General features: G+C 43.1%; 1 protein-coding gene across 4 annotated transcripts in view; it reads left to right on the top strand.

The window, feature by feature from the left end:
* SLC8A3 (solute carrier family 8 member A3) overlaps window positions 1–25,131 on the top strand; it is a 186,008-nt gene that overhangs the window by 23,916 nt on the left and 136,961 nt on the right. For all 4 annotated transcript variants that reach the window (XM_043549309.1, XM_043549310.1, XM_007054229.4 and 1 more), the window contains exon 2: window positions 20,483–22,305. In XM_043549309.1, the coding sequence (XP_043405244.1) occupies window positions 20,540–22,305 (1,766 nt within the window). In that variant the 5' untranslated portion in view covers window positions 20,483–20,539. The remainder of the gene's footprint in view (window positions 1–20,482; window positions 22,306–25,131) is intronic.

Raw genomic sequence — 25,131 nt, 5'->3', positions numbered from 1 at the left:
CTCTCACATGCTCCTGCTTGTGCTTCCTCCTGGTGTCCCACTTCCCCACTTACCTCAGGGCTTTGGTCTCCTTCCCCCAGTGAACCTAGTTTAAAGCCCTCCTCACTAGGTTAGCCAGCCTGCTTGCGAAGATGCTCTTCCCTCTCTTTGATAGGTGGAGCCCGTGTCTACCTAGCACTCCTCCTTTTTGGAACACCATCCCATGGTCAAAGAATACAAAGCCTTCTCTCCAACACCACCTGCGTAGCCATTCGTTGACTTCCACAATTCGACGGTCTCTACCCAGGCCTTTTCTTTCCACGGGGAGGATGGACGAGAACACCACTTGCGCCTCAAACTCCTTTATCCTTCTTCCCAGAGCCACGTAGTCTGCAGTGATCCGCTCAAGGTCATTCTTGGCAGTATCACTGGTGCCCACGTGGAGAAGCAGGAAGGGGTAGCGATCCGAGGGCTTGATGAGTCTCGGCAGTCTCTCAGTCACATCGCGAATCTTAGCTCCGGGCAAGCAGCAGACTTCTCAGTTTTCCCGGTTGGGGCAGCAGATAGATGGCTCAGTCCCCCTGAGGAGAGAGTCCCCGACCACCATCACCCGCCTCCTTCTCTTGGGAGCGGTGGTCGTGAAACCCCCAGCCCTAGGACAGTGCATCTCATGCCTTCCAATCGGCGGAGTCTCCTTCTGCTCCCTTCCCTCAGACATATCATCTGGTCCACTCTCCGCATTAGTACCTGTGGAGAGAACATGAAAACGGTTACTTACCTGTATCTGCGTTGCTGGTACATGGACGTTCCCCTTTTTTCTTCTGGAGGTCACATGATGCCAAATTTCTTCACCATCCTCCTGTCCCCGATGTGCAGCCTGCTCTGAATCTTCAGAACCTTGTGCCCGTAGAAGCATATCCTGACGTCTGTCTAGGAAATCTTCAGTTTCTCGTATGCAACGCAGGGTCAATACCTGTTGCTCCAGACCTTGAACCTTCTCATGGTATTGTGCTGTGGAATAGTGTCCCAGAAAGAGCAGTGTAAGTCCCGTTATGTAGCATTTAAAGCTGCCCTTCAAGAATATACTGTTGGGGACAAAACTTCTATATGGGTCTCAGGAGATATAAGCCAACTGGTCTCTTCCAGCTCTAATTTATCTGGATTGAAAAAGACCCCGTAAAAGGAACATTGCTGAAACTTCAAGCCTTGTTCATCTTTAAAAGAAATTTGCTTGCCTTTGTGTTTTTGTTAAATCTGGGGCATATATTCTTCTCCCTTTGATGTGGATGACCCCACCATACTCATGATACCAGGGCTGTGTCTACCTTGAGGAGAGTAGACTTCTAGTTTAACTGTTCTCAGTATGGAGTTGTTGTCCTTTTGGGGTCATTAGTAGATATGTAGGGGCTGTGGCTGCAGTTCCCTCTATTCCACTGAAGCAGGCTTGCTCATTTACTTTCAACAGATTTATCCAGGCCTTTTGTACTGGGAGATGGGGCTGTTGTTGTGGATGAATGAGGGTTTTCTGTATTTGTCCCTTTCAGTGCAGTCTTCTCTCACGACTCAGCCACTTCACATATCGACTAGCTCAAGCAGATCTGGAGCTATTGAATTGGGATCCCCTTGCTCTTGTCAGTTTGGAGTGGTGTATGATAGGGAAATTGGTTGGGGTAGGGAAGGGAATGGTAAGGATGGAAGATAGTGTGTGTGTGTTTGTGAGAGAGAATGAATTATGAGGGGGAGATGGATGGAGGTTTCCTATTGAGCAGTAGATGAAATGAAATACTGTCAAGACTTAGAGCCTGATTTTCCACAAATATAACTTGCTGCAACTTTATTGGCCCTAAGAGTCCTCTCTATTCCCCATAGCAACCTGCAGCTGAACTTGGGGGGACAGCTAGGCTCTTGTGCCTCTCCAGGCCCGAAAGAGGCTTCTTACTGCATGGCCTCAGCACAAGGAGGCATTTTGGCAGCGGAGGGAGGGGGAAGAGGGTGAGTGGTGTTCTTAAATATAATAATAATTCTTTCCACCACTATAGGAGAGAGAGAACACCATTGTTATGTTGGACTTTGTTAGGTGCCTTAGAAATACGTATGATATAGAACACCTTGCACCTGAGGATCTCAACGTGCTTTACAAACATTTGAGTTCAACTTTACAGCCCCCTGTGAGATAGCTCAGTATTATCCCCCAGTTGCAGATGGAAAAATTGAGGCACAGAAGTTAAGGCCTACATTTTCAAAGTGCATGGGTGGGGGAGCTAATTTTAGAGACTTGGATCCATAGTTGGGGATGTGAATAGGAGGTCTGATTTTAGAATCCTTTGAAAATCAGGTCTCTCTCTCTCTCTCTCTCTCTCTCTCTCTCTTTTTTTTTTAAGGCAGCTGAATTTTGAAATTTTTGGCCTAAGTGACATACCCAAGGTTTCACAGACTTCCTTTCTTCTGAAGAAGGAGGTAGTGGGACTTCACCAGAAGGCTGAAGTTGCTGAGGGAAATCAGATCAGATAGAGCCTGATTTTCAAAGGTACTTATGTGCCTATAGATGGATGTAGGCACCTAATGGGAAATTATTTATTTCGATGGCAGGTTAGGTGCTTCTGAAAATTCCACTAGATGCCTATCTGTATCTTTTTAGGTTTCTAAAGATCTTTGAAAATCTGGCCTATAGTGCTTCCCTTGGTGCGTTATGAGAGACAGATTGTGGCTGTGAATCAGGTGGAGGATGAAGGAAGTAGTAGTAATGTTGCAAAGGGAAAAACAGAAGGAAAAACATGTATGGAGACATTTACCCTAGTTCCCAACTGTACTTTAGGTTGTTTGCCCTTGACAAGACAGAAGGCCGGCTGACTGAGAGGAAACCAAGGACAAACAATAACCCAGACCTGCACTCTAAAGGCAAATGCCAAAAGAAGGAAGCAAGTGATCCTGTCTGGTGAGACTTGATTTAAGAACAAATCCTGGCCTGTCTATAACCCAGCCAGAGAGAACAGGATGGTATTGCTTTTTGCCACCCATGAGAGATGTGACCAAAAAAAAAAGAGGGCTGGGGAGGAGGGGAATCAAAGGCCTGAACAATGCTTCCACTTACTGTAATCACTGTAACAGCCGAGCTTCCACTTATTGTAGTCCATGTGTTTGTTGCAATTACTGTATGATAAATCTGACTTCCATCTCCAGTAGATAATAGAGCTTATGTTAAGAAATAATCTGCAAACAACTAGTACGTAACTGAACGAAGAGCAGTAAGCAGCCCGGCCTTGTGAAGAATTAATCATGCTCAATTTAAAAAAAAAAAAAAAAATTGCAAAATTAGCAGCTGAATGAAATTCAGTAGTTGTGACATCTAAACGTCAGTAAAGTGCTTGCTATGCTGCACCATGAAATCTTACTTGAGATATTAAGTTAAATGGCGGTGAATTAAGCATTGTCACCTACCAAAAACTGGTTGAAGGACTGTGTGCAAAGTGTAATGATAAAGGCAATGCTTTGAGCTTGGAGGTGCTGGTGTGGTGCAGCGTAGGGATTGGTGTGAGGAGATCCAGTTTTAACATCTGTATTAATGATCTGGAAGAGGGGCTAAACCAGCTAATTACATTTGCAGATAATAGTAAACTGGGAGGTGGAGTCGTGTGGATAACTGATTTTTTTTTGGTTTGGTGGCCAGACTGAAAAATAAAGTAATGATAATAATTGGGGGTTGATCTTAAACAATTTTTTTTTAAAATTCATTAATTAATAAATGTATTTTGGTAAAATGAAAAAGTGGAAAAGTCATTTCAGGTCAAATGAGATGTTTTCTTTGACCTGAAATAAATCGTTTAATTTTTGATGGGTTTTTTTTTCCCCTTAAAAAATTTAATAAAACTAACCAAAAAGTCATTTTGGGTAGAAAAATTGAAATGTTTCATTTTGAAAACATCAAAATGAAATGTTTGGACTTCTTCAGAATTTTAGGAGGGTTTTTTTTTAAGGAAACAATTCAGCGAATTTGACACAAATTTTCACAAAATGTTTCATTTGACCTGGATCTGTATTTTTGGGAGGATGTGAGTGTGTTACAATTCTCAGTTTGAGAGTCTGACTGACTCTTCAGTTTAAGCTGTAGAGACCCAGGTTTTTAGCTAGGGTGTTCCCTGGTTAAGTCCTTGGCATGTCGGCCAAGATGACAGCCTTCCATCATCCAAGCACCAGAGAAGATAGGCATGCAGTGGGGACAAAAATCTCTTAAATATAAACAATAAAATGAGATTGTCTGTCTGGAAAAATGCAGTTCAGTGTATCTGGGAAATCATCATACCCACCAAATTACCACCAAATCCAAATATACAGTACAGGGAGAGGGAGGAAGCAGGAAAGCAATAATGACAAAAATAGACTGTGGGATGATAGTGGATAGCAACTTTGACCTGAGCTTCAGAATGGTATGACTCCAAAAAAAAAAAAAAAAAAAAAGCCACTGTATAAGTGACATAGTCATGGAACTGGGAAGCGATGCTCCCTTTCTGAGGATCCGGTTCTGCACTACTAACATCGATGGGAGATTTGTCACTGACGTCAGTGGGAACAGGATCTGAGATGCTGGGCACTTGAATACTTGTAGGGTTATGACCAATTAGACAGAAATGAGAGATCAAGACAAATGATTAAATGGCCGACTGGGCTAATTTATGAAGGAAAAATGAAAATAGGTGCGGTCTTGCCAAAGGATAACTGTGGAGGAAACAGCTATTTACAAGTAGCTGAAATATGTAAATTTCAATTAGGGAGGAGAATTATTGAGTGTACCAAGGAGTGTGAGACCCAGTAGCATGAATTTTCTTAATTTCTTCCTAAATATAAGGAAAGGGTCCCAAACCTCTAAGATAAATTAGATCATGTGATAGTCACCCAAGGAAGTAGTGGAAGTTCTATTCCTTGAGTAATTTAAAATTAGACTGGACAAAGTACTTGAAGATACCTTATGTTTAGGGAATGATCATTTAAGAGGCCTTTTCCATCTCTAATTTAAGTACTTCAGAAATCCCTGCTAATTGGGCTTAGCCAGAACCTTTGCTAACCATTTCAGTGTCTGTTGTATAGAGAATTCTTAAAGCTCTTCAATTTACAGCTAAGACTAAAATGCTTTTCTTTTTCGTTGGCAGCAGTAGAATATTTCTAAAGATCAACCTTCTCACTCTTCCATTTCCTGTTTTCAATCTCTTTCCATCACCCTATTCTTACCACTGTTCAGGTGCTACCTCTCTCCCCAAAGCCCAGGAGAATAGAGCAGTATGAGAAGTGGAATTTCTGTCCTGAGAAAAATTTCACACAGCTGGGAAAAAAAAAAACTTTGGTTTGAACTGGAATGAAAAGTCAAAAATTCAAAATTTGCCATGGTACAGAATTTTTCAAAAAAATATTTTTGAAGAACCAAAATGGAATTTCCCAGCTGCTCCCTGCCAGCCCAGGCAGCTCCTTGGCTACTTTGTCAGCCTGGGGAGGTTGGCAGCCTGTCCACCCATGAGATGGGCTGCCCTGGGAGCCAGCCTGCCCAGGAAGCTGTCTGCCCAGATAACTGGTGTGGCCAGGTAGATTGCTTGCCAGCCAGCCAGGGAGCTGAGGCGTGGGGGGAGTGTGGGAGTTTGGCAGGTGGGCAGCAGGGGTGTTGTGGATCTGGGTGGAGGGGGTGGGAAAGGGGGCACAGGCAGCCTGGAGAGCCAGGCAGGGTGGTATGAGATCAATCTGACAAGCCAGCCTGGTTTCATGTTTGCACAGAATGTTTAAGTTCCATGGAATCAGCATTTTCCAATGGAAAACTGTTCTGTCATAAGATGTTTGACACAATTCGCATCTGAAGAAGGGTCGTGATCTTCCTGCACCCCACAGAGTGTGTTTCCAACTGGGGCTCACTCCTCATGTCTGGGTGGAATAGGACTGGGTGGAGTTTCAGACAGCACTAGTTTAACAAGATACAGAGTAGGATTTGGTCCAGGAGGCCTGGTGATTTATAGATTAAAACAACAAAACTCTAAGTGCAAATTTACTTTGCCAGAATGCTTCACTCCACCCCCCATCTAGCTACAGCTAGCAGTCAGAACGAGACAGAGTAGCTTTGTGTAAAGACTTGTATCTGTGAAGTTGTCTAGCTGGGAGGGGAAAGGGCCTAGGAAACAATCAGGTACTGAAGACTGAGCATGTCCTATACATGGTTGGTAGCACTCATGCTTCTGCAGACCTTCATAGTACAGTTACAATATCCACTGTCAATGATTGTAAAGAGAAAGTGACCGCAACAGAGGGTAGCAAAGATTAGGGGAGAGGAAAAGACAAGAGCTCCGTTTATACCAGCTGATGATATGACCCTGTCTCCACTGAAGTCAAAACAATGGACTGCTTTGATTTACACCACTGAGAATTTGATCCACACAATCGATTTTAGAAGTGTGGAACTGGAAGGGACCTCGAGAGGTCATATAATCCAGTCCCCGGCACTGAGGCAGGACTACATAATATCTAGACCATTCCTGACAGGTGTTTGTCCAATCTGTTCTTAAAAACCTCTAATGATGGAGATTCCATAACCTTCCTAGGCAATTTATGCCAGTGCTTAACCATCCTGACAGGAAGTTTTTCCTAATGTCCAACCTAAACCTCCCTTGCTGCAATTTAAGCCCACTGCTTTTTGTCCTATTCTTGGAGATTAATGAGAGAATTTTTTCTTCCTCCTCCCGTAACAAACTTTTATGTACTTGAAAACTGTTATCATGTCCCTCCCTCAGTCATCTCTTCTCCAGACTAAACAAGCCCAGTTTTTTCAATCTTTCCTCATAGGTCATGTTTTTTAGACCTTTAAATCATTTTTGTTGCTCTTCTCTGGACTCTCTCTCCAATTTGTTCAAATCCTTCCTGAAATGTGGTGCACAGAACTGGACGCAATACTCCAGCTGAGGCCTTATCAGCACAGAATAGAGAGGAAGAATTACTTCTTGTGTCTTCCTTGCAACACTCCTGAAAATATATCCCAGAACGATGTTCACTTTTTTGGCAAGACTCAGAATTAGCTTGTGATCCACTATCACCCCCAGATTCCTTTCTGCAATACTCCTTCCTAGGCAGTCATTTCCCATTTTGTATGTGTGCAACTGATTGTTCCTTCCTAAGTGGAGTACTCTCCATTTGTCCTTATTGAATTTCATCATATTTACTTCAGACCATTTCTCCAGTTTGTCCAGATCTTATTGAATTTTAACCTTATCCTCCAAAGCACTTGCAATCCCTCCCAGTTTGGTATCCTCCGCAAACTTTATAAGTGTGCTCTCTATGCCATTATCTAAATCATTGATGAAAATATTGAACAGAACTGGACCCAGTACTGATCCCTGTGGGACCCCACTTGATATGCCCTTCCAATCTATATAACTCCGAATTACCTTGTAGCATGGCCGTAGGCACAAACAACTGCTGGTTCCACTATACCTATGTGGCATAGCAACTAAAACTAGGATTTTTTAGTTCCAGAATCACAGATCTCTACTAGTTGAGGTACAGGACAGTCTTTCTGAGGTGATGCTAGTAGTAGTGGGGTCTTTATTCTTCTTTGGTGGCTTCAGTTGGCCATTAGGGGGTAACCGTCACATATTGACCACAAGATGTCAAGCAGGGTATGATCCTCTATGTACTATCGCACACCAGTTGTATATAACATAGCTACAGACTACTCCAGACTATAATCAAATGTCACATTGAAAGTAATTTCCCCACACCAGAGCAGCGCTTTGGAAATAGGCTTTGGTGCTGCTCCAGACATGACTGACTGACTGTGTGTGTGTGTATGTATGTGTATGAGAGAGTGAGAGATGGTGTGGGTGGGGGGAGTGTTGGACTTCGAAGACTAATCTTGTCCAGAGGATTTGATACCTATGATAACTCCCAGGCTGGGAGGGTGCTGCTCTGTGTTGCTTCCTTTATTGTGAAAAAGAAGAGCAAAAGTGATTCTCACCATAGTACTGCAGTGTCAGGGAGGATACTAAGTGGATGACCCGATAAACATCACTCCTTTATTCCTCTCAGCCTCCTAAACATCAAAGGAAAGATTTTCAGACTCTTCACTGGGCCTTTGATTTTTCCCTACAAAATTGTGGGCACAAAGAATGCACTTGTCCCCTCAATCCTGGCAATTTAGACTGTCAAAAGTAGTGTTTGCAGACACAGTCAGGTAAGTAGACATGAAAAAGTCTTCATTTGTGCTTACAAATAACTGTAGGCGCAGTAACAAAGACGAGTGTTTGAAAATCTGACTCCTGTAATGGAGACTTCGAAACTTGTAACAAAGGATGGAAATTCATAGCAGTCACTTTGTCACCCATACGTGCTATTGTAGTTAAACCACTAAAAATGAACATCAAGCTGTAATTTCCTTAACTCAATAAGTATATTCAACCTGCCTACTCAGCTCTGAGTATTGTAGTTTTCATATTCTACCACCACCCACCAGGGCTCACTGGCAGGGTGTGACAGGGTGGCTGGCCCCATGGGTTGGGGAGCCTGGGGCTAAGTCTACCCTGATTACTGGGTAAGCCACACCTGAGAGGAATCCGCCATTCCTATATGAAAGGAGCAGGAAGTAGCACTGAAGGAGGAAAGCCCAGGAGATTGCAGCAATGTCTGTAAATACTGCAGGGAGCAAAGTGGCTCCTGCAGGGCCCTGAGTCAATGGGGGGAAAAAAAGCTGAAGAAGCAGGAGAGAGTGGGAGAAAGCTCCTGAGGCAGTGAGGCCTGGGGGAGAGTCTGTCTGAGCAGGAGAGAGACTGTAAAGACCAAGTGGGACGAAGACTGTGAGTTTGTGTTTTGGACGTATCAGGAGAGCAACACTGGTCTTGAGGCCTAGAAGGCCAGTTTGTATCTGAGGACTAACTAAATGGGCCCCTTTGTGGGGATTGTTTGAGCCACCTTTGAAGTGTAAGTTCTTAGAGGGCCCTGGGGAGGGAAAAACAAAGGCAGGATGCTGTAGAGTGACCTCTGGCCACAAGGGAGTGCTTGGGAGGTGGCTGCCCATGTTACACAGGGTTTGAACCGAGGGCCTCCATCAGCGCAACACAGAGCTGTCCCACTTGAGCCAACAGAGTAATTCTGTTTGCTGGTGGTAATAGTAAGTTATCTCCTATGTGAAATAGCCCCTAAAAGGGGATGCAAAACACACTTCATAAGTATAATGTAACAAAACAAAAATCCACAATAGTGAACAGAAACAATAAATGCATATCGGACTCAAATAATGTTGCTTTTCAGGGGTTAGAGTGGCCCTAAATAATGTATAAATCTAAATATAAAGTTTTGTTGTTTGAACACTTAAAACAATATATTAATAAAACAATAAAACAGTACAATGAGGAGAGTAGCATTTCTGCTATCTCTTCTACTGAGCACTATCAAAAACATTCAAATGTATCAGTCAAGAGTTAAAACGCAGTCATGCAGAAGTCTCTAAAGAGAATGCACACGTTTTCTTGGCATAGTATGGGTTGCAATGTAAATATTACAGTTCTAAAGGACATGGCTGAGCCCTGCAACCACAGATGTCCCTCTAATTTCTGCATCCTTGTTCTTTAAATATTTATACAGGTCGTATAAACCATTTCTCCATCAGATGTGAAACTCCTATTAATCGATCTTCCCTTTAAGGGTGTGTGTGTGTGTGCGCGCATGTGCATTTCTTTGGGTGGTCTCCTGTGTTGCTGCGGGATGGGCTCGCTCCAGCTTGACAGTGTTCTGCTCTCCAGTGAGCATCTTACCCAGGCCTCACTTTGGAAGCTGCTCCGCTTGTTCCCCTGTTTCATAGGGGCTGGACACTTTCTCCCCACATCTTCCTGCTGCTCTCTTGGAAACTGGACCTGCTCTGCTAGCCAGCAGGATCATCAGGAACTCTTCCCCCGCCAAGGTCTAACGTTCCCTCTTGGCTTGGGCCATCATGAAGCCTGATGCTGGCCTCCTCCAGCAACCACTTCTCTTTGTTCCACTGCGGTGCTTTGAGCCCATGGGGGAGGAAGCCCAGCAAGGCTGCTCTCTGCACCACAGCCTGGAAGAGGATCAGGAAGTACTGGGCTGCTGCTGCTGCTCCCTTTTCAGCTTGGAAGGCAATGAACTACAATCCCCTATCCTGGGGTGTGGGGGATGGAACATCAAGTACATGGACATCAAAACACAGACGAAATGGCCATGGGTCTGAGTGCCCAGGGGTATTCCGGGAATGCTTCACGCTGCACGTGGGCTTGGACTCCGTGCCGGTTCACTCTCTTGGGATGTGTGAAGTGTCTGAGCATAGAATATACTCCTAACACTTTGCAGCATTTTTCTTTACAAGTATTAGGCCCCAGTTCTTATTTTCACTAAGACCCCTAGTACTGGAGCAATAGTAAGGGGTCATAGTGGAAACAGGAAACATAGTGGAATCAGGCCCATGAATATTAAAGAATTTGCAACAATCATAAGAAAACAAAAACACTCATGTCATAATAACTTTTGTGCATGATCTTACTTTTTAAGAAAAGAGAGCTGGTATTGACACACATTTGGGGGGGGTGGTATTTTTGTAGATAACTAGATGTGTTGCTATATAAAGCCCTGGTTTTTGGCACATTTACTGTGGAGCACAAAGCAACGACAAGCAACAGCCACCTACTGTTTCCTACTGTGACTTTCCTCCGGAGCCAAACTAAGGGGGGTTATGCTGGGGGACTGATCATGAAATTTGAAGGTTTTCTTGCTGTAGGTCACTAGTTCCAATACAGCCCAGGAAGGTAGGGAGCAAAATCCATGACATTTCACGGCTGGTTGGTGGCCTATTTGAAATGCCCTGGTGGATCTCAGTCCAGTTCCCAGTGGACACGTGTTCACCACCACACTTGTCATTAAGACCTATATTTAAAAAATTGGCACTGGTGCAACAATATGTACTTACTCTGGTCCAACTTTTCTAACCTGGACAATCCTTAGCTGGCACTCTTGTTGATTGCCCTAGTGGTGAGGCCAAGGGTCAAATAGCCTTTGAGTAGAGCTGGTTGAAAATGTATTTTATTTCTAATGAAAAACTTTGAATATTTTGTTTTCTTTCCACACTTTTTTTTGTAGAATTTTGAGGGATTTTTGTGGAAAAAATGAAGATTTGGGGTGTTGAAAATTGAATTATTTGGGTTTCAGTTTTTTGATGAAAATCTGAAGACCCCCCCCCCCCCAGCAAAACTACAATTTCTCAGGAAAATTTGTGTAGTCAAAAATCCTTTTTTCATGAGGACAAAAAGATTCGATAACAAATTTTGACCAGCTCTGTTACTGAGACCAAACTTACTCCTGCCCTGAATGGGCGAGAGGTGGGGTAATGTGGAGGAAACTTGCATTGCAGCAGCCTGTACTGTCGCTGTTCAGTTGCTAAACGTGGGACCTCAGTCTGACGGTGTGTCAGTCTGGCATCTGTCACCAATGCGACGTTCTGAACATAATGGAAATATCCCAACATGTATGTACAATAGAAAGGGCCTCCTTGCAAATCTGGCATGTGAGTGTGGATTCACATGGATCTGAATGTTCTCAGTCGCTTTTTTTTTGGGAGGGGGGGGCAGTTGTCACATTCATCCTGCTGTGATTTGAAGGTCAAATCACAAGGTTCTAAACCCAGACAAGATCCCCATTGTGAAGTTCAATGGGAGTTTTGCCTGAGTAACGAGTGAGTAGCGACTCTAGGCTTTGACTTATTTGTAGCTCTCTTGTTCTATTTAGCAGCCTGTGCAGGAGGTAGAGTGAACATGTAGCCTTGTTGTGAAAAGCAACAGTTCGGCCTAGCAAGTGCATTATCTAAGCAGGAGGTGAAGGGCACCACAATTCCCTGCTGGAGTACATGTTATCTGGGTGTGCTAGCTTCAGGAGATTCCGTCTTTCCCCACCCCCAGCTCCATTCAGCAAAGGGCCTCGTAGAATCTCTTCAAATGTACACTTGCTTTTGTTAGCAGAGCTGTCCCACAGCATGAATGAGAGAGAATGACTTTACCTTTTGTCTGAGTAGAGCAACCTGGCTGTGGCTGTGTTAACATGTGGAGAGCAGCCAGCACTTACCTGCTATCTTCAGGCAAAAAAAGCTGATTTGCTTTTTTTGTTTGCAGATGCTTGCCTGGATCTAGTGGTTGGCAATCTTTCAGAGGGAAACAAGTGTGAAGCAAGTTGTGCAGGGGGGACAAAGCTCTCATGCAAGTAATTTTTTACACTCGGGTAGGGCATCTATGCCAGGAGGTATTTTTTCCAGGCACAGCTGCATGAGTTTTGCTACACCAGTGGGGGGGAAAAACCTAAGGTAGACAAGCCCTGAGTCTTCTCAAATTTCACTACTGTAATAACAGAAATACCTACTGTCTAGTCCCCCTAGTTAATTTGCTGTCCCAGGTTTAAAGTGACAAGATCTTTGAGGCACTATCCGTGCTACTGTTTGGGCTTTGTCCAAAAATATTTTCCAAGAACTGGTCTTGAAAACATTTGTTGGTAAGAGTTGTCAGCTACTGCAGAATGGGGAATTTCCCTTCCCTGACGCCCCCCCCCCCCCCCCCCCCCCCGCCCCGACCATAATAACTGAAAACTATTCGAGAGTTGTGGTATTGAATGCTAGCCATTGGGCTCACCCATTTATATTGCAGCTTCTGGCTTTCTTTCCCCTATGCTTTTTTTTTTTTTTTTCAATAATTTTATCTTTTATCCTGCTCTGTGGTGGACACTTAACCTGGTATCTCTTTCCCTACAGCGATTGATTTGTGTACTTAAAGTGATAGCTGTAAGAAGGCATACAGTTGTGTAAGCTGTTAGGTGCACAGTTATGTCTGATGTTATAAAGGTAAAGGATATAAACAGGGAGATATTAACAATCCATTGTTACACTGGCATTTGATATTATACAATAAATCGATTTTTAAACAATTAGGTGTTCTGAGCTGTGCAGTTAGTGCTATTAACACTTCAGACCCAGATTTTCAAATTGTGCATGTGAAAAATCTATGTGCATAATCATGTAATTTGCAGTACAATCATGGTAATTGCATATGTAAATTTAAAGCTCACATATCAGAGTAACTTTTGTGCATAATGTCCACATACGTTTAGCAAGAGAGCTGATCTGTGTGAAAGTGTCCCCTCTAATTTCGCGTACTCCCTTATTTTCAGCTGTTCACAGTGCATTTACAATTTGCATTTCATTGAAAACACCGCTGTTTGGAGAGTCTGGCTCTGCACAGCGTCCATGCAGCTCATCTTTCCTTTTCATTCTGCTATTTAACAATGACTAGGAAAATTAAACTGCTTTGCTGTCCCTAGTCCCCAGTTCAGAACCCGAGACAGATGCAGAGGATGAACTCCACCTTACGCTACTGCTCAGAAGATGCTGTCACAAATGCTGTTTTCCGTTGTCTTTCTCTTGGGGCCTGGAGAACAATCTCTTCTCAGAGATTGAGTTTAAAGGGACACAGTCACAACAGTGACTTTAGGGGTGATGAACTGACAGACTTAGATTGAAGTCCTCTGTCCACAGAACAGAAACAACACCAGTGCAAGCCTCCTGACATGCCCCAACACTGACCCGCAGAAACCACCTCTCTAGGAGAAAGCAGGAGTTCAGATTTCAAGAACCATTCAATCCTTGAGCTTTCTGCTAAGGGTACCACAAAATGGGCCAACTGTTGTGGTTTTGTGCAGTAGGAACTGGTCTGAGACAAACATTCCATGTCACCCGGGCAGCTGTCAGATGGCACCAACTTTTGGTTACTTTCAAAAAAGGCTGCATGTAAACTAGCAATGAAGAAAGATTTTAATAGTCGATTATCAATCCCCCAAGCCATCCAGTTCTCCAGCGATCATATTCTTTACAAATGCTCACCTGTTACTTATTACCCTCTTGATGATTTAAAACTGAATTTTAAATCATTCTGGCTCACCATTTATGCAGTTTGCTTCTCTTTATATTGCTTGAACAGTGATTTTAATGGAGTTATACTGATTTATACCTACTGAGGATTTGGCTCAATGAGTGTTTGTGCATTCCTGCATAATTTAAAAAGGGCAGAAACTGACTCACTGAAATTTCCCAAGTGGCTAGCTCTGACTTAGGCTTATGCTCCAGGGCACTTGGCAAAACAAGGGCCAGATTCTGATACCCTTACTCATAGCAAGTAGTATCATATTCTCCAATTAGTGCTATTGAAATCAATAAGGTTACTCGAGTAATTACTCGGTGTGATTGAGAGGATCAGAATCTGGTCTTAAATAAACACTCTTAAATAATGGAACTGTAATTTTTTGGATTTCCATATGTATAGTACAAAATTTAGTTACAATATTATCTGAGATAATGGAGTTGAGTAAATACAGATAATAATTATGAGAGACTGTAGAATGGATGTGGTTTTGCACTTCTGTTTCACCATGGGTGTTCAAAATGGTAGCTGTGTCAATTTTTTTTACTATGTCAGGATGGTAATACACAGTGAAATCATAGAGTAGTGTTTACTCTTTTCTTCTATTTAAACAGCAAAAAGCCAGGAAAATAAATTCAACAACTTATGTTATTGTAACAGTGATGAACTGGGAAAATGTCTGTATTATTTCTTCTTAATGTTCTGCGGTGCTTGGTTTCCCTGGTTCAGCTTTGTATGGCTGAATGCACAGAGTTAAATCAAAGGAGGCTGTAAAGGGGCTCTTAGGGGACCCAGCAGGAAACGTAAAACAATTACAAGGATAAGACAACCTCTCAAGTACCCAGCTTCAAGATCCATCCAAGCTCTGGTGTTTTACTTTTCCCAAACCTAGGATCAAAAGAGATCCTAGCTCTGCTCGAGATCACATGCTAAAAATAGCAGCCTGGAGGCAGCAACATGGTTGGTAGCTCAGGATAGCTACCTGCCTGACAAACTTGCCTGACCCTTTGGATCCATGCTCAGGCGGCTATTCTTAGCTGTGTTGTGATAATCGGGCCTATACGTTTATCCTAATTGTGAACTCAATGAATAAAGTGAATGAAAGTTCATGAAATGTTATAGGTTATTGTGAGAACAAATCTTGATAGGGGAAATGTGCAAAAAGGAAGACAGACTGAATTAGTCCAAATAAAGGCCCACTGATGTAACTCAGGGACTGTGTGAAAATCATGCCTGGTAAACAAGAAAAGTGTGTGACTGACTGACTGGAAATTAATGAACCAAAATTGGTGTGTTGGAAATTAGCCCTAACTGGTGGACAAAACAGTGAGGGCATGGGTTATTCCACCCATCACTCCCTTTTGGGGTCTTCAAAAATAAACTTTAGGGGGAAAAACTGGCTGCCATAATGTTGGCTGACTAAAAGACAAGAGAGAGGGAAGGAGTGAGTTTCACCATCCTGCTGCCAACCCCATGATCTCCTGGGATCCTAGAATCCAGTGTGACCTCACTGTGCCTTTTTTGTCCTAATCCTGAGAGACATCCTGCCAGACCGGGCCAGAGAGATCCAGGGACCCAAATGACACTGGCTTTAGCTAAATTCCGAATACCACCTGGGCTGTGAGGCGGTCTCTTCCCCCTTTCCTCCCTTATTTTCTATTTCTTCTCTTGCGTAGCTCTCTCCTTTTTCCTTTTGCCTAATTAGTGTCTGGCTTAGTCGGCCAAGACTTCAGATTTTGCAACACTGCTATAAGCATGTGACCAGAAAGGCAGCTACGTGCACTGCCCTTAAAAGCCTGATGCTGGTACAAGTTTGCTAGGTCTGGGAGTGGTTGATTAGACCGTGTGCTCTGCCTGTGTTTTTCCAGCAGTAAGGGTGCAAATGGCAGTTAACACCAGAGACAGAAGCTGCACTTTCTATCTTTGCTGTTTTTATTCTTTCCCTTTTGTGTGTGTTTATCTTTTGTCTTGTCCTCTAGGAAATTGGATTGGACTCTCGGACTGCAACAACGATCGCTCCAGCCCATCTCCACTAACTTCTCCATTCCCCAAAAGGATGGTTATTACCATCTTTAATACCATTTAAAAGACTGTCAAACAAGGGGGGTGTTTTTAAAAAAAAACACAACTCTCGAGCTAAAGGGAAATGGAACAAGGAATTTTGTTAAAGTAAAAACCTTATTTAATACTTCACATTCCAAATGCTTTAACTGTTTTTCCTTTTTTAACCTTTTATAAAAAGTTAAGAAGATTATTAAAACTGTCAGCCATGATACTGAGGTCTCTGTATACCAAATCCCAAGCCTTGTTTAAAACTGTTTTAATGTTGGACAGTTTCAGGGTCTTGTTAACACCTTTGACTCTTTGGGTGCATTTATTCCATCTATCTTAATACAACAGCTCCCACCCGTGCTGCCATGGCCACACAGCTATTTTTACTGCATCAGCTTGAGCAAAGTTAGTGCATGTCTGTCTGTCTCAGGCTGGGAAGCAGGCTCCCAGCTGCTGTGTAGAGGTATCCTCCGAGACAGAAGAAGAATGCTGTAAACAGTATCAGCTTCTCCCAACTCAGAGATGGGGAATAAGCCAGACTCACCTGAACTACCGATAGAGAGACCAAGTGCGGGCAAGGGAACATGCCTGTAGGTCTCTTTAGTTTAAATCCACTCTTCTAAGCACAACATGCCTTACGGGCACAATACGTCCTGCTTGGTTTTGAAGAAGCTGTTTCTGACTCATTGCAAATGTGTGCTGTCACAGGCTCCCAGAGAAATCCTGGCAGGGTCTAGCCCAATTGGACTCCGTGAATTAGTCACAATTGGTATCCAGAGGGGTGTAACTCAGAGACCCAGTCGGAAAGTGGTTGGATCAGGAAATTCCACCCCATAAAGAAGTGGAGGCATGGGCCTGCCCCGTGAAAGGGGTGCACATGGGGGACTGGTGGAGGGCAGTTTGGCAGGAACTGTGAGAGTAATATATATAAGGGTTGCAGTTTACAAGTGAAGGTTTTCTTTGTAATAGAGTATTCTGTTCAATTTGTGACAGTGTAATGTTATTTGTATTTGCTTTAATATACAACTGGCCAAATTCTGCTCTCAGAGAAGCACAGGCAACTCCAGTGATTTCAATTTGAGTTGCATAGATGTTTCTGAGGGCAAAATTGGATCTTGCATAAGCAACACAGGTGACTTATGGTTGTAAAGAGAACCTTAACTTTTGTATTTCCTGACTTATGAATGTTTAATATTACACTAATGTTTTATTAATATAAGTTTTTAAAAATCTAGTAAATGTATCATGTTGCAAAGCACTTTTGCTCTGATTCCCAGAGGGCTATGGAGGATGCTGTATTGCGGTTTGAAGACTGTTTAACTTAAAACTGTTATGTTATTGAAAGCATATTAAGGTCTCATCTTGCAGTCCCCATGCAGACAAAATTCTGTTGGATCTCACTGGGGAATTTTGTCTGTTTCAGGATGGCAGGATTGGGTCATTTGTTATACTGCCTCTGAAAATGATTTTGACTTCTGCTAATGTGAACAGGGCTCATCTCAACAGTTAGTGAAAAAGAGGAAGAAATATATTGCCGAGCTTGTGTTTTTACTCCAGAACCAGAGGCTGGGTTTGGAAATCCAAAAGTGTAAATAGAAGCTACCAACAAAAGAGGTTGCTTTAGAAATCTCATTCAGTTAGTTTGAGCAATAATCAGTATAATTATCCATTATTAATTTTTTTTTTAAATATTGGCTGGCAAAGCCTCAGAATGGTGTGAGGAATGAACTGCAGTAGAAGCCATTAGAGCTACATAAGGTAGATAAATAGAATCATAGGGGTGTATGACTGGAATGGACCTGGAAAGGGCATCTAATAGAGCCTCTTGCGCTGAGGTAGGACAAAGTAAACCTAGACCATCCCTGGCAGGTATTTGTCTAACTTGTTCTTAAAACCAAAAAGGATGTAGATTTCATGTGCTTGACTATCCTTGTAGTTAGAAAGCTTTTCCTAATATCTAACCTAAATAGCCTAGTGTTAGTTCTAGAAGAAGGTCAGACCACAGAGAAGGAGGTTGGGGGTAGCATTGAGATTGATTTGAGGGAAGGAAGTGTCATTGCTAATACAGTGTAAGTATGATATTCTGACTGACTTAGGCACCTCAGTCACTTTTGAAAATGCAGTGTAGTTGTAGCTGTGTTGGTCCCAGCATATTGGAGAGACAAGGTGGGTGAGGTAATATATTTTATTGGATCAACTTCTGTTGGTAAGAGAGAGCTTGTGTCTCTTACTGTCAGAAGCTGGTCCAGTAAAAGGTATTACTTCACCCACCTTGTGACTTCTGAAAATGGGATGAGGAATGAACTGCAATAGAAGCCATTAAGGCTACATAAGGTAGATCAATAGAATCATAGGGGTGTATGGCTGGAATGGACCTTGAAAGGGCATCTAGTCCAGCTTCCTGTGCTGAGGTAGGACCAAGTAAACCTAGACCATTCCTAGCAGATACTGATATTTCCTATCGCATTAAACAGGGTCACATTGAGACATCTTGACAAAGCAGCATGGGGAGAAGGCATGGTTAATGCCTGTACCTTACCTGTTCCATGGATACTTTCATCTCTGAGTCTATCAGTCTGGCACCATATACCAGCCGTAGGTTAAAAAGAGAAACAGAAAGATAAGGCCTGGGAGAGAGCAAGTTGGGGAGAATCTGTCACTTCTGAATTAATCTGAGTTGCATCAAAGAGATGTTTATTTCTTTCCATCTTTTTCCATATCAAGGGGGTGTGATATGGATTTGTGGTTCTGATACTGCATAATCGATTCTTTCCTCTCCGCTGTGCTTTGTCAAGGATGGCTTTGTTCATTTGCAGTCTTAGTTCATTCTTTCCTTCCTATTTTGCTTGTCTCTCTAGATTCTTATCTGGATGTTAAAAACATTTTTGTAGATTCAGGGAGATTGTGCCTGCTTTTGGAAAGAAGTGAGTGACACAACAAGATGATGATGATAAAATAGCCATTTGCAATGCATTTGTTCACTCCAGTAAAATTAAAGTGCTGCCTGGAATAGACACCGTGTTCTCTAGCCGCTTGAGGAACTTGAGGTTGGGTTTTCAAAAGCATCTAAAGGGCAGATTTTTAAAGGCACCTAAATGCCTTTAAAAATCTGCCTTGAGTGACTTGGGAGTATAAGTCCCATGGAAAATCAGTGGAGACTGAAAGTCCAATGGACACGTGGTCCTAAGCTTTGGTGCTTTTGAAAATCCTACTGTTAAGACTGAGATTCCATGTGAAACTCTTTGTTCAGATTCACAGGGCCCGCAGTAGATTAACTAACCATGTTACTCAAATGTCTCAGAAAGAATACTGTGACTGAAAGAGAACAGCCTGTTTTATGGCAGGGTATCCTGTTTAAACCCAATTGTTAACAAATGGAAGGTCTACTAGCATATAATGCAATGAGTAACAAAATACAGTAGGTGGGCCTGGGATGTGATGTATCTCATTCTTCCACCTGGTTATCTTTCCTGGTATGTTTAGGGGGTCGGCAATTTTTACTTTATACACAACTTGAAAATTAGGCAGACAGACACACCTCTATCTATCGGAATGTCCCTGCGTACTTGAATTTTGCTATTGTATATGGGTTCATTAGTGTAGCTCTTTCCGGCTCTGGTATTTTCAAGCCTTTCAGCAGAACATTACCATGTTTTTTGTTTTTGTTTTGTTTTTTTTTCTCTAAATTTTAGTGTATATTTAGTGGTAGCGAAGAGTGGCACGCTGATGGCCCTGGAGCGTGGAGTCATCTATGCACAGCCTGGGTACATCATGGCAGTAATAGTAGTGACAGTTGTGTCCCGCACTCCCCTGCCAATGTGTCTACACCCTGACTTGGAGGCACCTCTTCTTGGAGAGAGAGAGAATGTCAATCTCAGTGGCCCACTCAGGGGCTTTCTGCTGCAATTCCCAACCAGGGTGCCAATTGTAGTAGTAGTTTGGTCATGTGAACACCTCACCTAGTTTGCTGGCCTCAGGCCCACTTACTGATTTCGTATATCGGCTACTCAACAGCATTAAGTAGTGCTAATTGTGTCCCCACCAATCCCCTGAGCCACTTCATCCCGTTTAAGTAACAGGAGGAGGGGGAAAGGAGAGGCGAAGCGGGTAACTTCTTTATTCCTTACACCATCCTGATCCAACACCAGTTTATTTTGTTATAAATTCATCTGACACGGACCTCCATTGGCCTATTGGGAGACTTGTAACTACGTACTTGGTCCCTAAATTAAACAAATGGTTGGTCAAGAACTGGATTAATATAAATAATTTCCCTCTTGGTTATTTGTTTATCAGTTTTTCTGTCTGTTCAGCATCTGACCTTCAAAGATAGCATTGCTCTTTGTGATTTACATTTAAAGAGTTTCTACCACTGGTGAATACCCTTTTTCTAAGTGCTGGAGAGACAATCCATGTATTTCTACTACAACTCCTCAGCAGTGAGGTATTAAAATGTGTGTATGAGAACATCACCTCTTGTTTGCCTCTGTCTCATGCTTCCCTCATTTCTGTTTTGTTCCTTTCAGATACTTGGCGTTTTCAGAAGACTGTTGCATCTACACAGTGGAAGTCAAATTTTGTGTATGGCGTGGTTAAGGTTGCAGCCTCTCACCTCAGCCTTCCTCCACTTTGGGCTGGTTACGTTTGTGCTGTTTTTGCATGGTTTGCAGGTGGACGCTGGCATAACGGGAGAGTCTCTGAGTACAGGACAAAACAGCTCGTGCTCAGGATCTTCTGATTGCAAGGAGGGTGTTATTTTGCCAATATGGTACCCAGAAAATCCATCCCTTGGGGACAAAATCGCCAGGGTTATTGTTTATTTTGTGGCACTTATCTACATGTTCCTCGGAGTCTCCATCATTGCGGATCGTTTCATGGCATCAATAGAGGTCATTACGTCACAAGAAAAAGAGATTACAATCAAGAAACCAAATGGGGAGACCACCACGACTACTATTCGGGTTTGGAATGAAACTGTTTCCAACCTGACCCTGATGGCTCTAGGTTCTTCTGCTCCTGAGATTCTTCTGTCATTGATAGAGGTATGTGGCCATGGATTCATAGCCGGAGAGCTGGGGCCCTCTACCATTGTTGGCAGTGCGGCTTTCAACATGTTTATCATCATAGCCATCTGCGTCTATGTGATCCCAGATGGGGAAACCAGAAAGATAAAACACCTGAGGGTGTTCTTTGTCACATCTGCATGGAGCATCTTTGCTTATATCTGGTTGTACATGATCCTTGCTGTCTTCTCTCCAGGTGTGGTGCAGGTCTGGGAAGGCTTGCTCACTCTGTTCTTCTTCCCTCTTTGTGTCCTCCTGGCTTGGGTGGCAGATAGAAGGCTGCTCTTCTATAAGTACATGCACAAAAAATATCGTACTGACAAGAACAGAGGCATTATCATTGAGACAGAAGGTGAACACCCTAAGGGAATAGAAATGGATGGCAAGATGATGAACTCCCACTTTCTGGATGGAAATTTAGTAACTATGGATGGGAAAGAGGTGGATGAATCTCGCAAAGAGATGATCCGGATCCTCAAGGATCTGAAGCAAAAGCACCCAGAAAAGGACTTGGACCAGCTGGTAGAGATGGCCAACTACTATGCCTTATCTCACCAGCAAAAGAGCAGAGCCTTTTACCGCATCCAAGCCACCAGAATGATGACTGGAGCTGGCAACATTCTGAAAAAGCATGCGGCCGAGCAAGCCAAGAAAAGCACCAGCTTGCACGAGGTGCAGGCAGATGAACCTGAGGAATTCATCTCCAAAGTTTATTTTGATCCTTGCTCCTACCAATGTCTTGAGAACTGTGGCGCTGTCCTCCTGACAGTGGTGCGGAAAGGGGGTGACATGTCCAAGACCCTCTATGTGGACTACAAAACGGAGGATGGCTCTGCCAATGCTGGTGCTGACTACGAGTTCACAGAGGGAACTGTGGTCTTGAAGTCAGGGGAGACCCAGAAGGAGTTCTCTGTGGGGATCATTGATGATGACATCTTTGAGGAAGACGAGCATTTCTTTGTGCGGCTTAGTAACCTCCGTGTGGTTGAGACTGAGGAACCTGCTGAGCTCAACAATTTGCCATACCCAAAGGCCATACTGACTTCTCCTTGCGTGGCCACAGTGACTATCTTGGATGATGACCACGCGGGCATCTTCACATTTGAGTGTGATGTGATGCATGTCAGTGAGAGCATTGGCGTGATGGAAGTCAAAGTCCTTAGGACATCAGGCGCTCGAGGTACGGTCATAGTCCCATTTAGGACAGTAGAAGGGACAGCAAAAGGAGGCGGAGAGGATTTTGAAGATGCTTATGGGGAGCTGGAGTTCAAGAATGATGAAACGGTGTAAGTACCCCTTAATTTCTTTTTTCTGTCCTAGTTACTGTGGTTAACTCCAAGTTTGCCTCCATCACAGGTGAATGCAGACAACAGATAATGGGTTACTTTCTCCAGCTCTCCTTCAATTTCCTTACTTACCTCTTCCAGGCAAGAACCCTACAGCAGGATCTAAAAGGGTAATACCTCTTGTCCCTTTCCTCCCAGGAATTACAAAATGGGGCTTGGAAATCTCATCAGTGAGAAGACCTATAATCCTCAGAATCGTCGACTCAAACCAGTGAGTGGGACGTGGAGACTGTACTTAGACATTTTCACAATCCTTTAATTTTGAGGATAGCAGGTATGATTGTGAGTAGAAGACAAAAGACATGTTGAGGCCCAATCTTTCAGACTTTAGTTAAACGAATAGTCCCATTTACTCACTGCCAACATAAATGGCCAGATTTTCAATAGTCGCTAAATAGGGTGGGATTTTCAAAAAGGCTCAGCACTGGCCAAACTCTGCTCCTGTTGATTTCAGTGGGAGCAGAGAGAGAGAAAGCAGCTATGAGCACTTCTGAAAATTCCACCCAGAACACTGAGAACAATGAGAATTGTTGGGAGCTCTGAGCTTTTTTGAAAATCTGGGCCTCGGTGATGTGAGTAATAGCTGCAGGATCAGGCCCTTGGTCGCAAAACTGAACCTCTGTTGTATAGCTATTTCTTCCCATAATCCCCTCTCCCTATCTTTTTTCTTTCTTACCTCAGCAGACAGCACATTAAGGGTTGAATTTCCCCATGCAATAGAAGTGGTATGAGTAAAGACAGAGGGGAGAGGAAAAAAATCCTTTTCATAGTTTTTAATAGACTCTTGAATATGCTAATTTGGATATTAAAAGTCCTTCTGTAGGTTTGGTTTTCAATCAAAGCAGCCACCTCGAGGTAAATATGAGCCACTGACCTAACAAGGGCTCTTCCCCTCCCTTGAACTGCGTACATACATGGTCTGCCTGTGCCACTTGTACAACCAGGGGCTCAGCTACCACCCGAATCTCACAAGATCGGTAGCAAAGCACACCCTCTTGCTGGCTTGTGTAATAAGCAGTAATTCCCGTCTGTGTACCCTTGCAGCCTCTGCCTAGAGCTGTTTGAGCCAGGCAGTACTCTACCCACAGGTCTTTCTTTACATGGATCTTAGCATAGGCATTAGGGGGTGGGCTAAATTTTCAGCTTTTGAGTAGTCTTCTGTGTGATCATCTCCGAGTAAGCTGTTCTTCCCTTTGAGTTTATTTACTGGTGGTTTTCCCCCTTAAAAAGACTGCAGTAGTCTACAGTAATGATCCAAAACGCTGCAACTCAGCGCTTCCCTGCAGCTCCATGACCTAGTGTTTTCATACAAAACAAGCACTCCTCCAGCCCGGGGAGGGAAAGGATTGCGTGGCCTCTAATGGTGTGAACCAGTCCTGTTAATTCAGCTCTTTCATTATGAACAAATGTAACTGATGCGAGAATAGTGAGTAATAAAGACCAGAGACGTAATAATGTCTAACTGCTTTAACTACCTTCCATTAACATTAGTGGAAGATGAGGAAAAATCGCTTAGTAGAGGGAGCTGGTGTATGGACATGATGCTAACATTCCCTAATGCTGAGTGCTTAGGTGCCTCTTGTTAAAACCCAATCACTTGAGAAATCAAAGGAAGAATTGTGCTGACTTGCAACTGGCAGCAGAGAAAGGAAATTACTGTACCAAGTAGTCTTATACAATACACATGTAGATTCTGGTACACTGAGCTACAGAGCAGGGGTGCCTGAATCCTGACATCTTCCCATGGTCTGTGCCTACCTGTCATGGTTTGTGTTTTTTTTTTTTTTTTTTTAATCCAGTTGCTGTCCACAACCCTGGTATTTGATTGCACTTGCATGTTCTTCCTTGATAGATGAACAGAAGTTGCTGGTTGGCTGAGATCACCAACAGTAAAAGTAGGCTTGGAAGGATTAGATTGATGGTATTAAATGTCAATTTCTTGACATGTGATGTTGACAATTTGGGTTTCAATGGTTAGCAAGCTTTACCTTTTTTTTTAATCTCAATATCTATTGTCATTAAATAGTCTGACCCCCCCGCCCCCCATAATTTCCTGCAACTGTGGAAAATTTACATTGATAACAATAGAAAAAATACACCTCAACATGAGATGTCAAAATTATGAAAATAGACACACTGAATTGTGCCAAGCCTGAATAAAAGATTGAAGGTGATCAGCTTTGTCCTCAACTTGCTGCTCCAGGGAGAAGGTGACCATGGGTCACGGTGCCAAACTCTGCTACTGCAACTGGTCCTCAGGCTGCACTCTCTGGACAAAGTAGACCAAGGTCTCATCTACTCAGTTAAAATTTGTTGTGCTGGGGGACGCACCTACAACATGGTTTAATTCTAATTGTGTGGGGCACAACAATGTTTTAAATAGGTTCTCTACCATGGTAGATGTTACTGGGGCAGTTGGAGCCTAACAGGCTGGATTATTGACAGAACTAATTTAAACACTGTAATATTCCAACCAGCCCCCCTCTATTACTGAAGCTTTTTTAATTTACGAAGTAGGGGAGCATTTTAAGGTCCTGTTCATGCTACCACTAAACTGCTTTAAGTTAAGCTGTGTTCAGCAGAACCGTGTTTGAGTCTGTTCTCCAAGATGGAGTCAAATGCACTAACTCTTCTCTCTGACACAGTCAGATCACAGTTCTGTTTTTGGAATGTAGGTAAAACACACTCAAACGACACTAGTTTCCCATCTGTGCTTTAAAATGGAATTGTGTTGGGGGACAAATATATTGTAACTGAGTCACCTTA

The sequence above is a fragment of the Chelonia mydas genome, chromosome 6, assembly GCF_015237465.2.
Source record: "Chelonia mydas isolate rCheMyd1 chromosome 6, rCheMyd1.pri.v2, whole genome shotgun sequence".
Lineage (NCBI taxonomy): Eukaryota > Metazoa > Chordata > Testudines > Cheloniidae > Chelonia > Chelonia mydas.
Note: the sequence above shows the minus strand (reverse complement) of the source record. Positions and strands in the feature narration are given on the sequence as shown.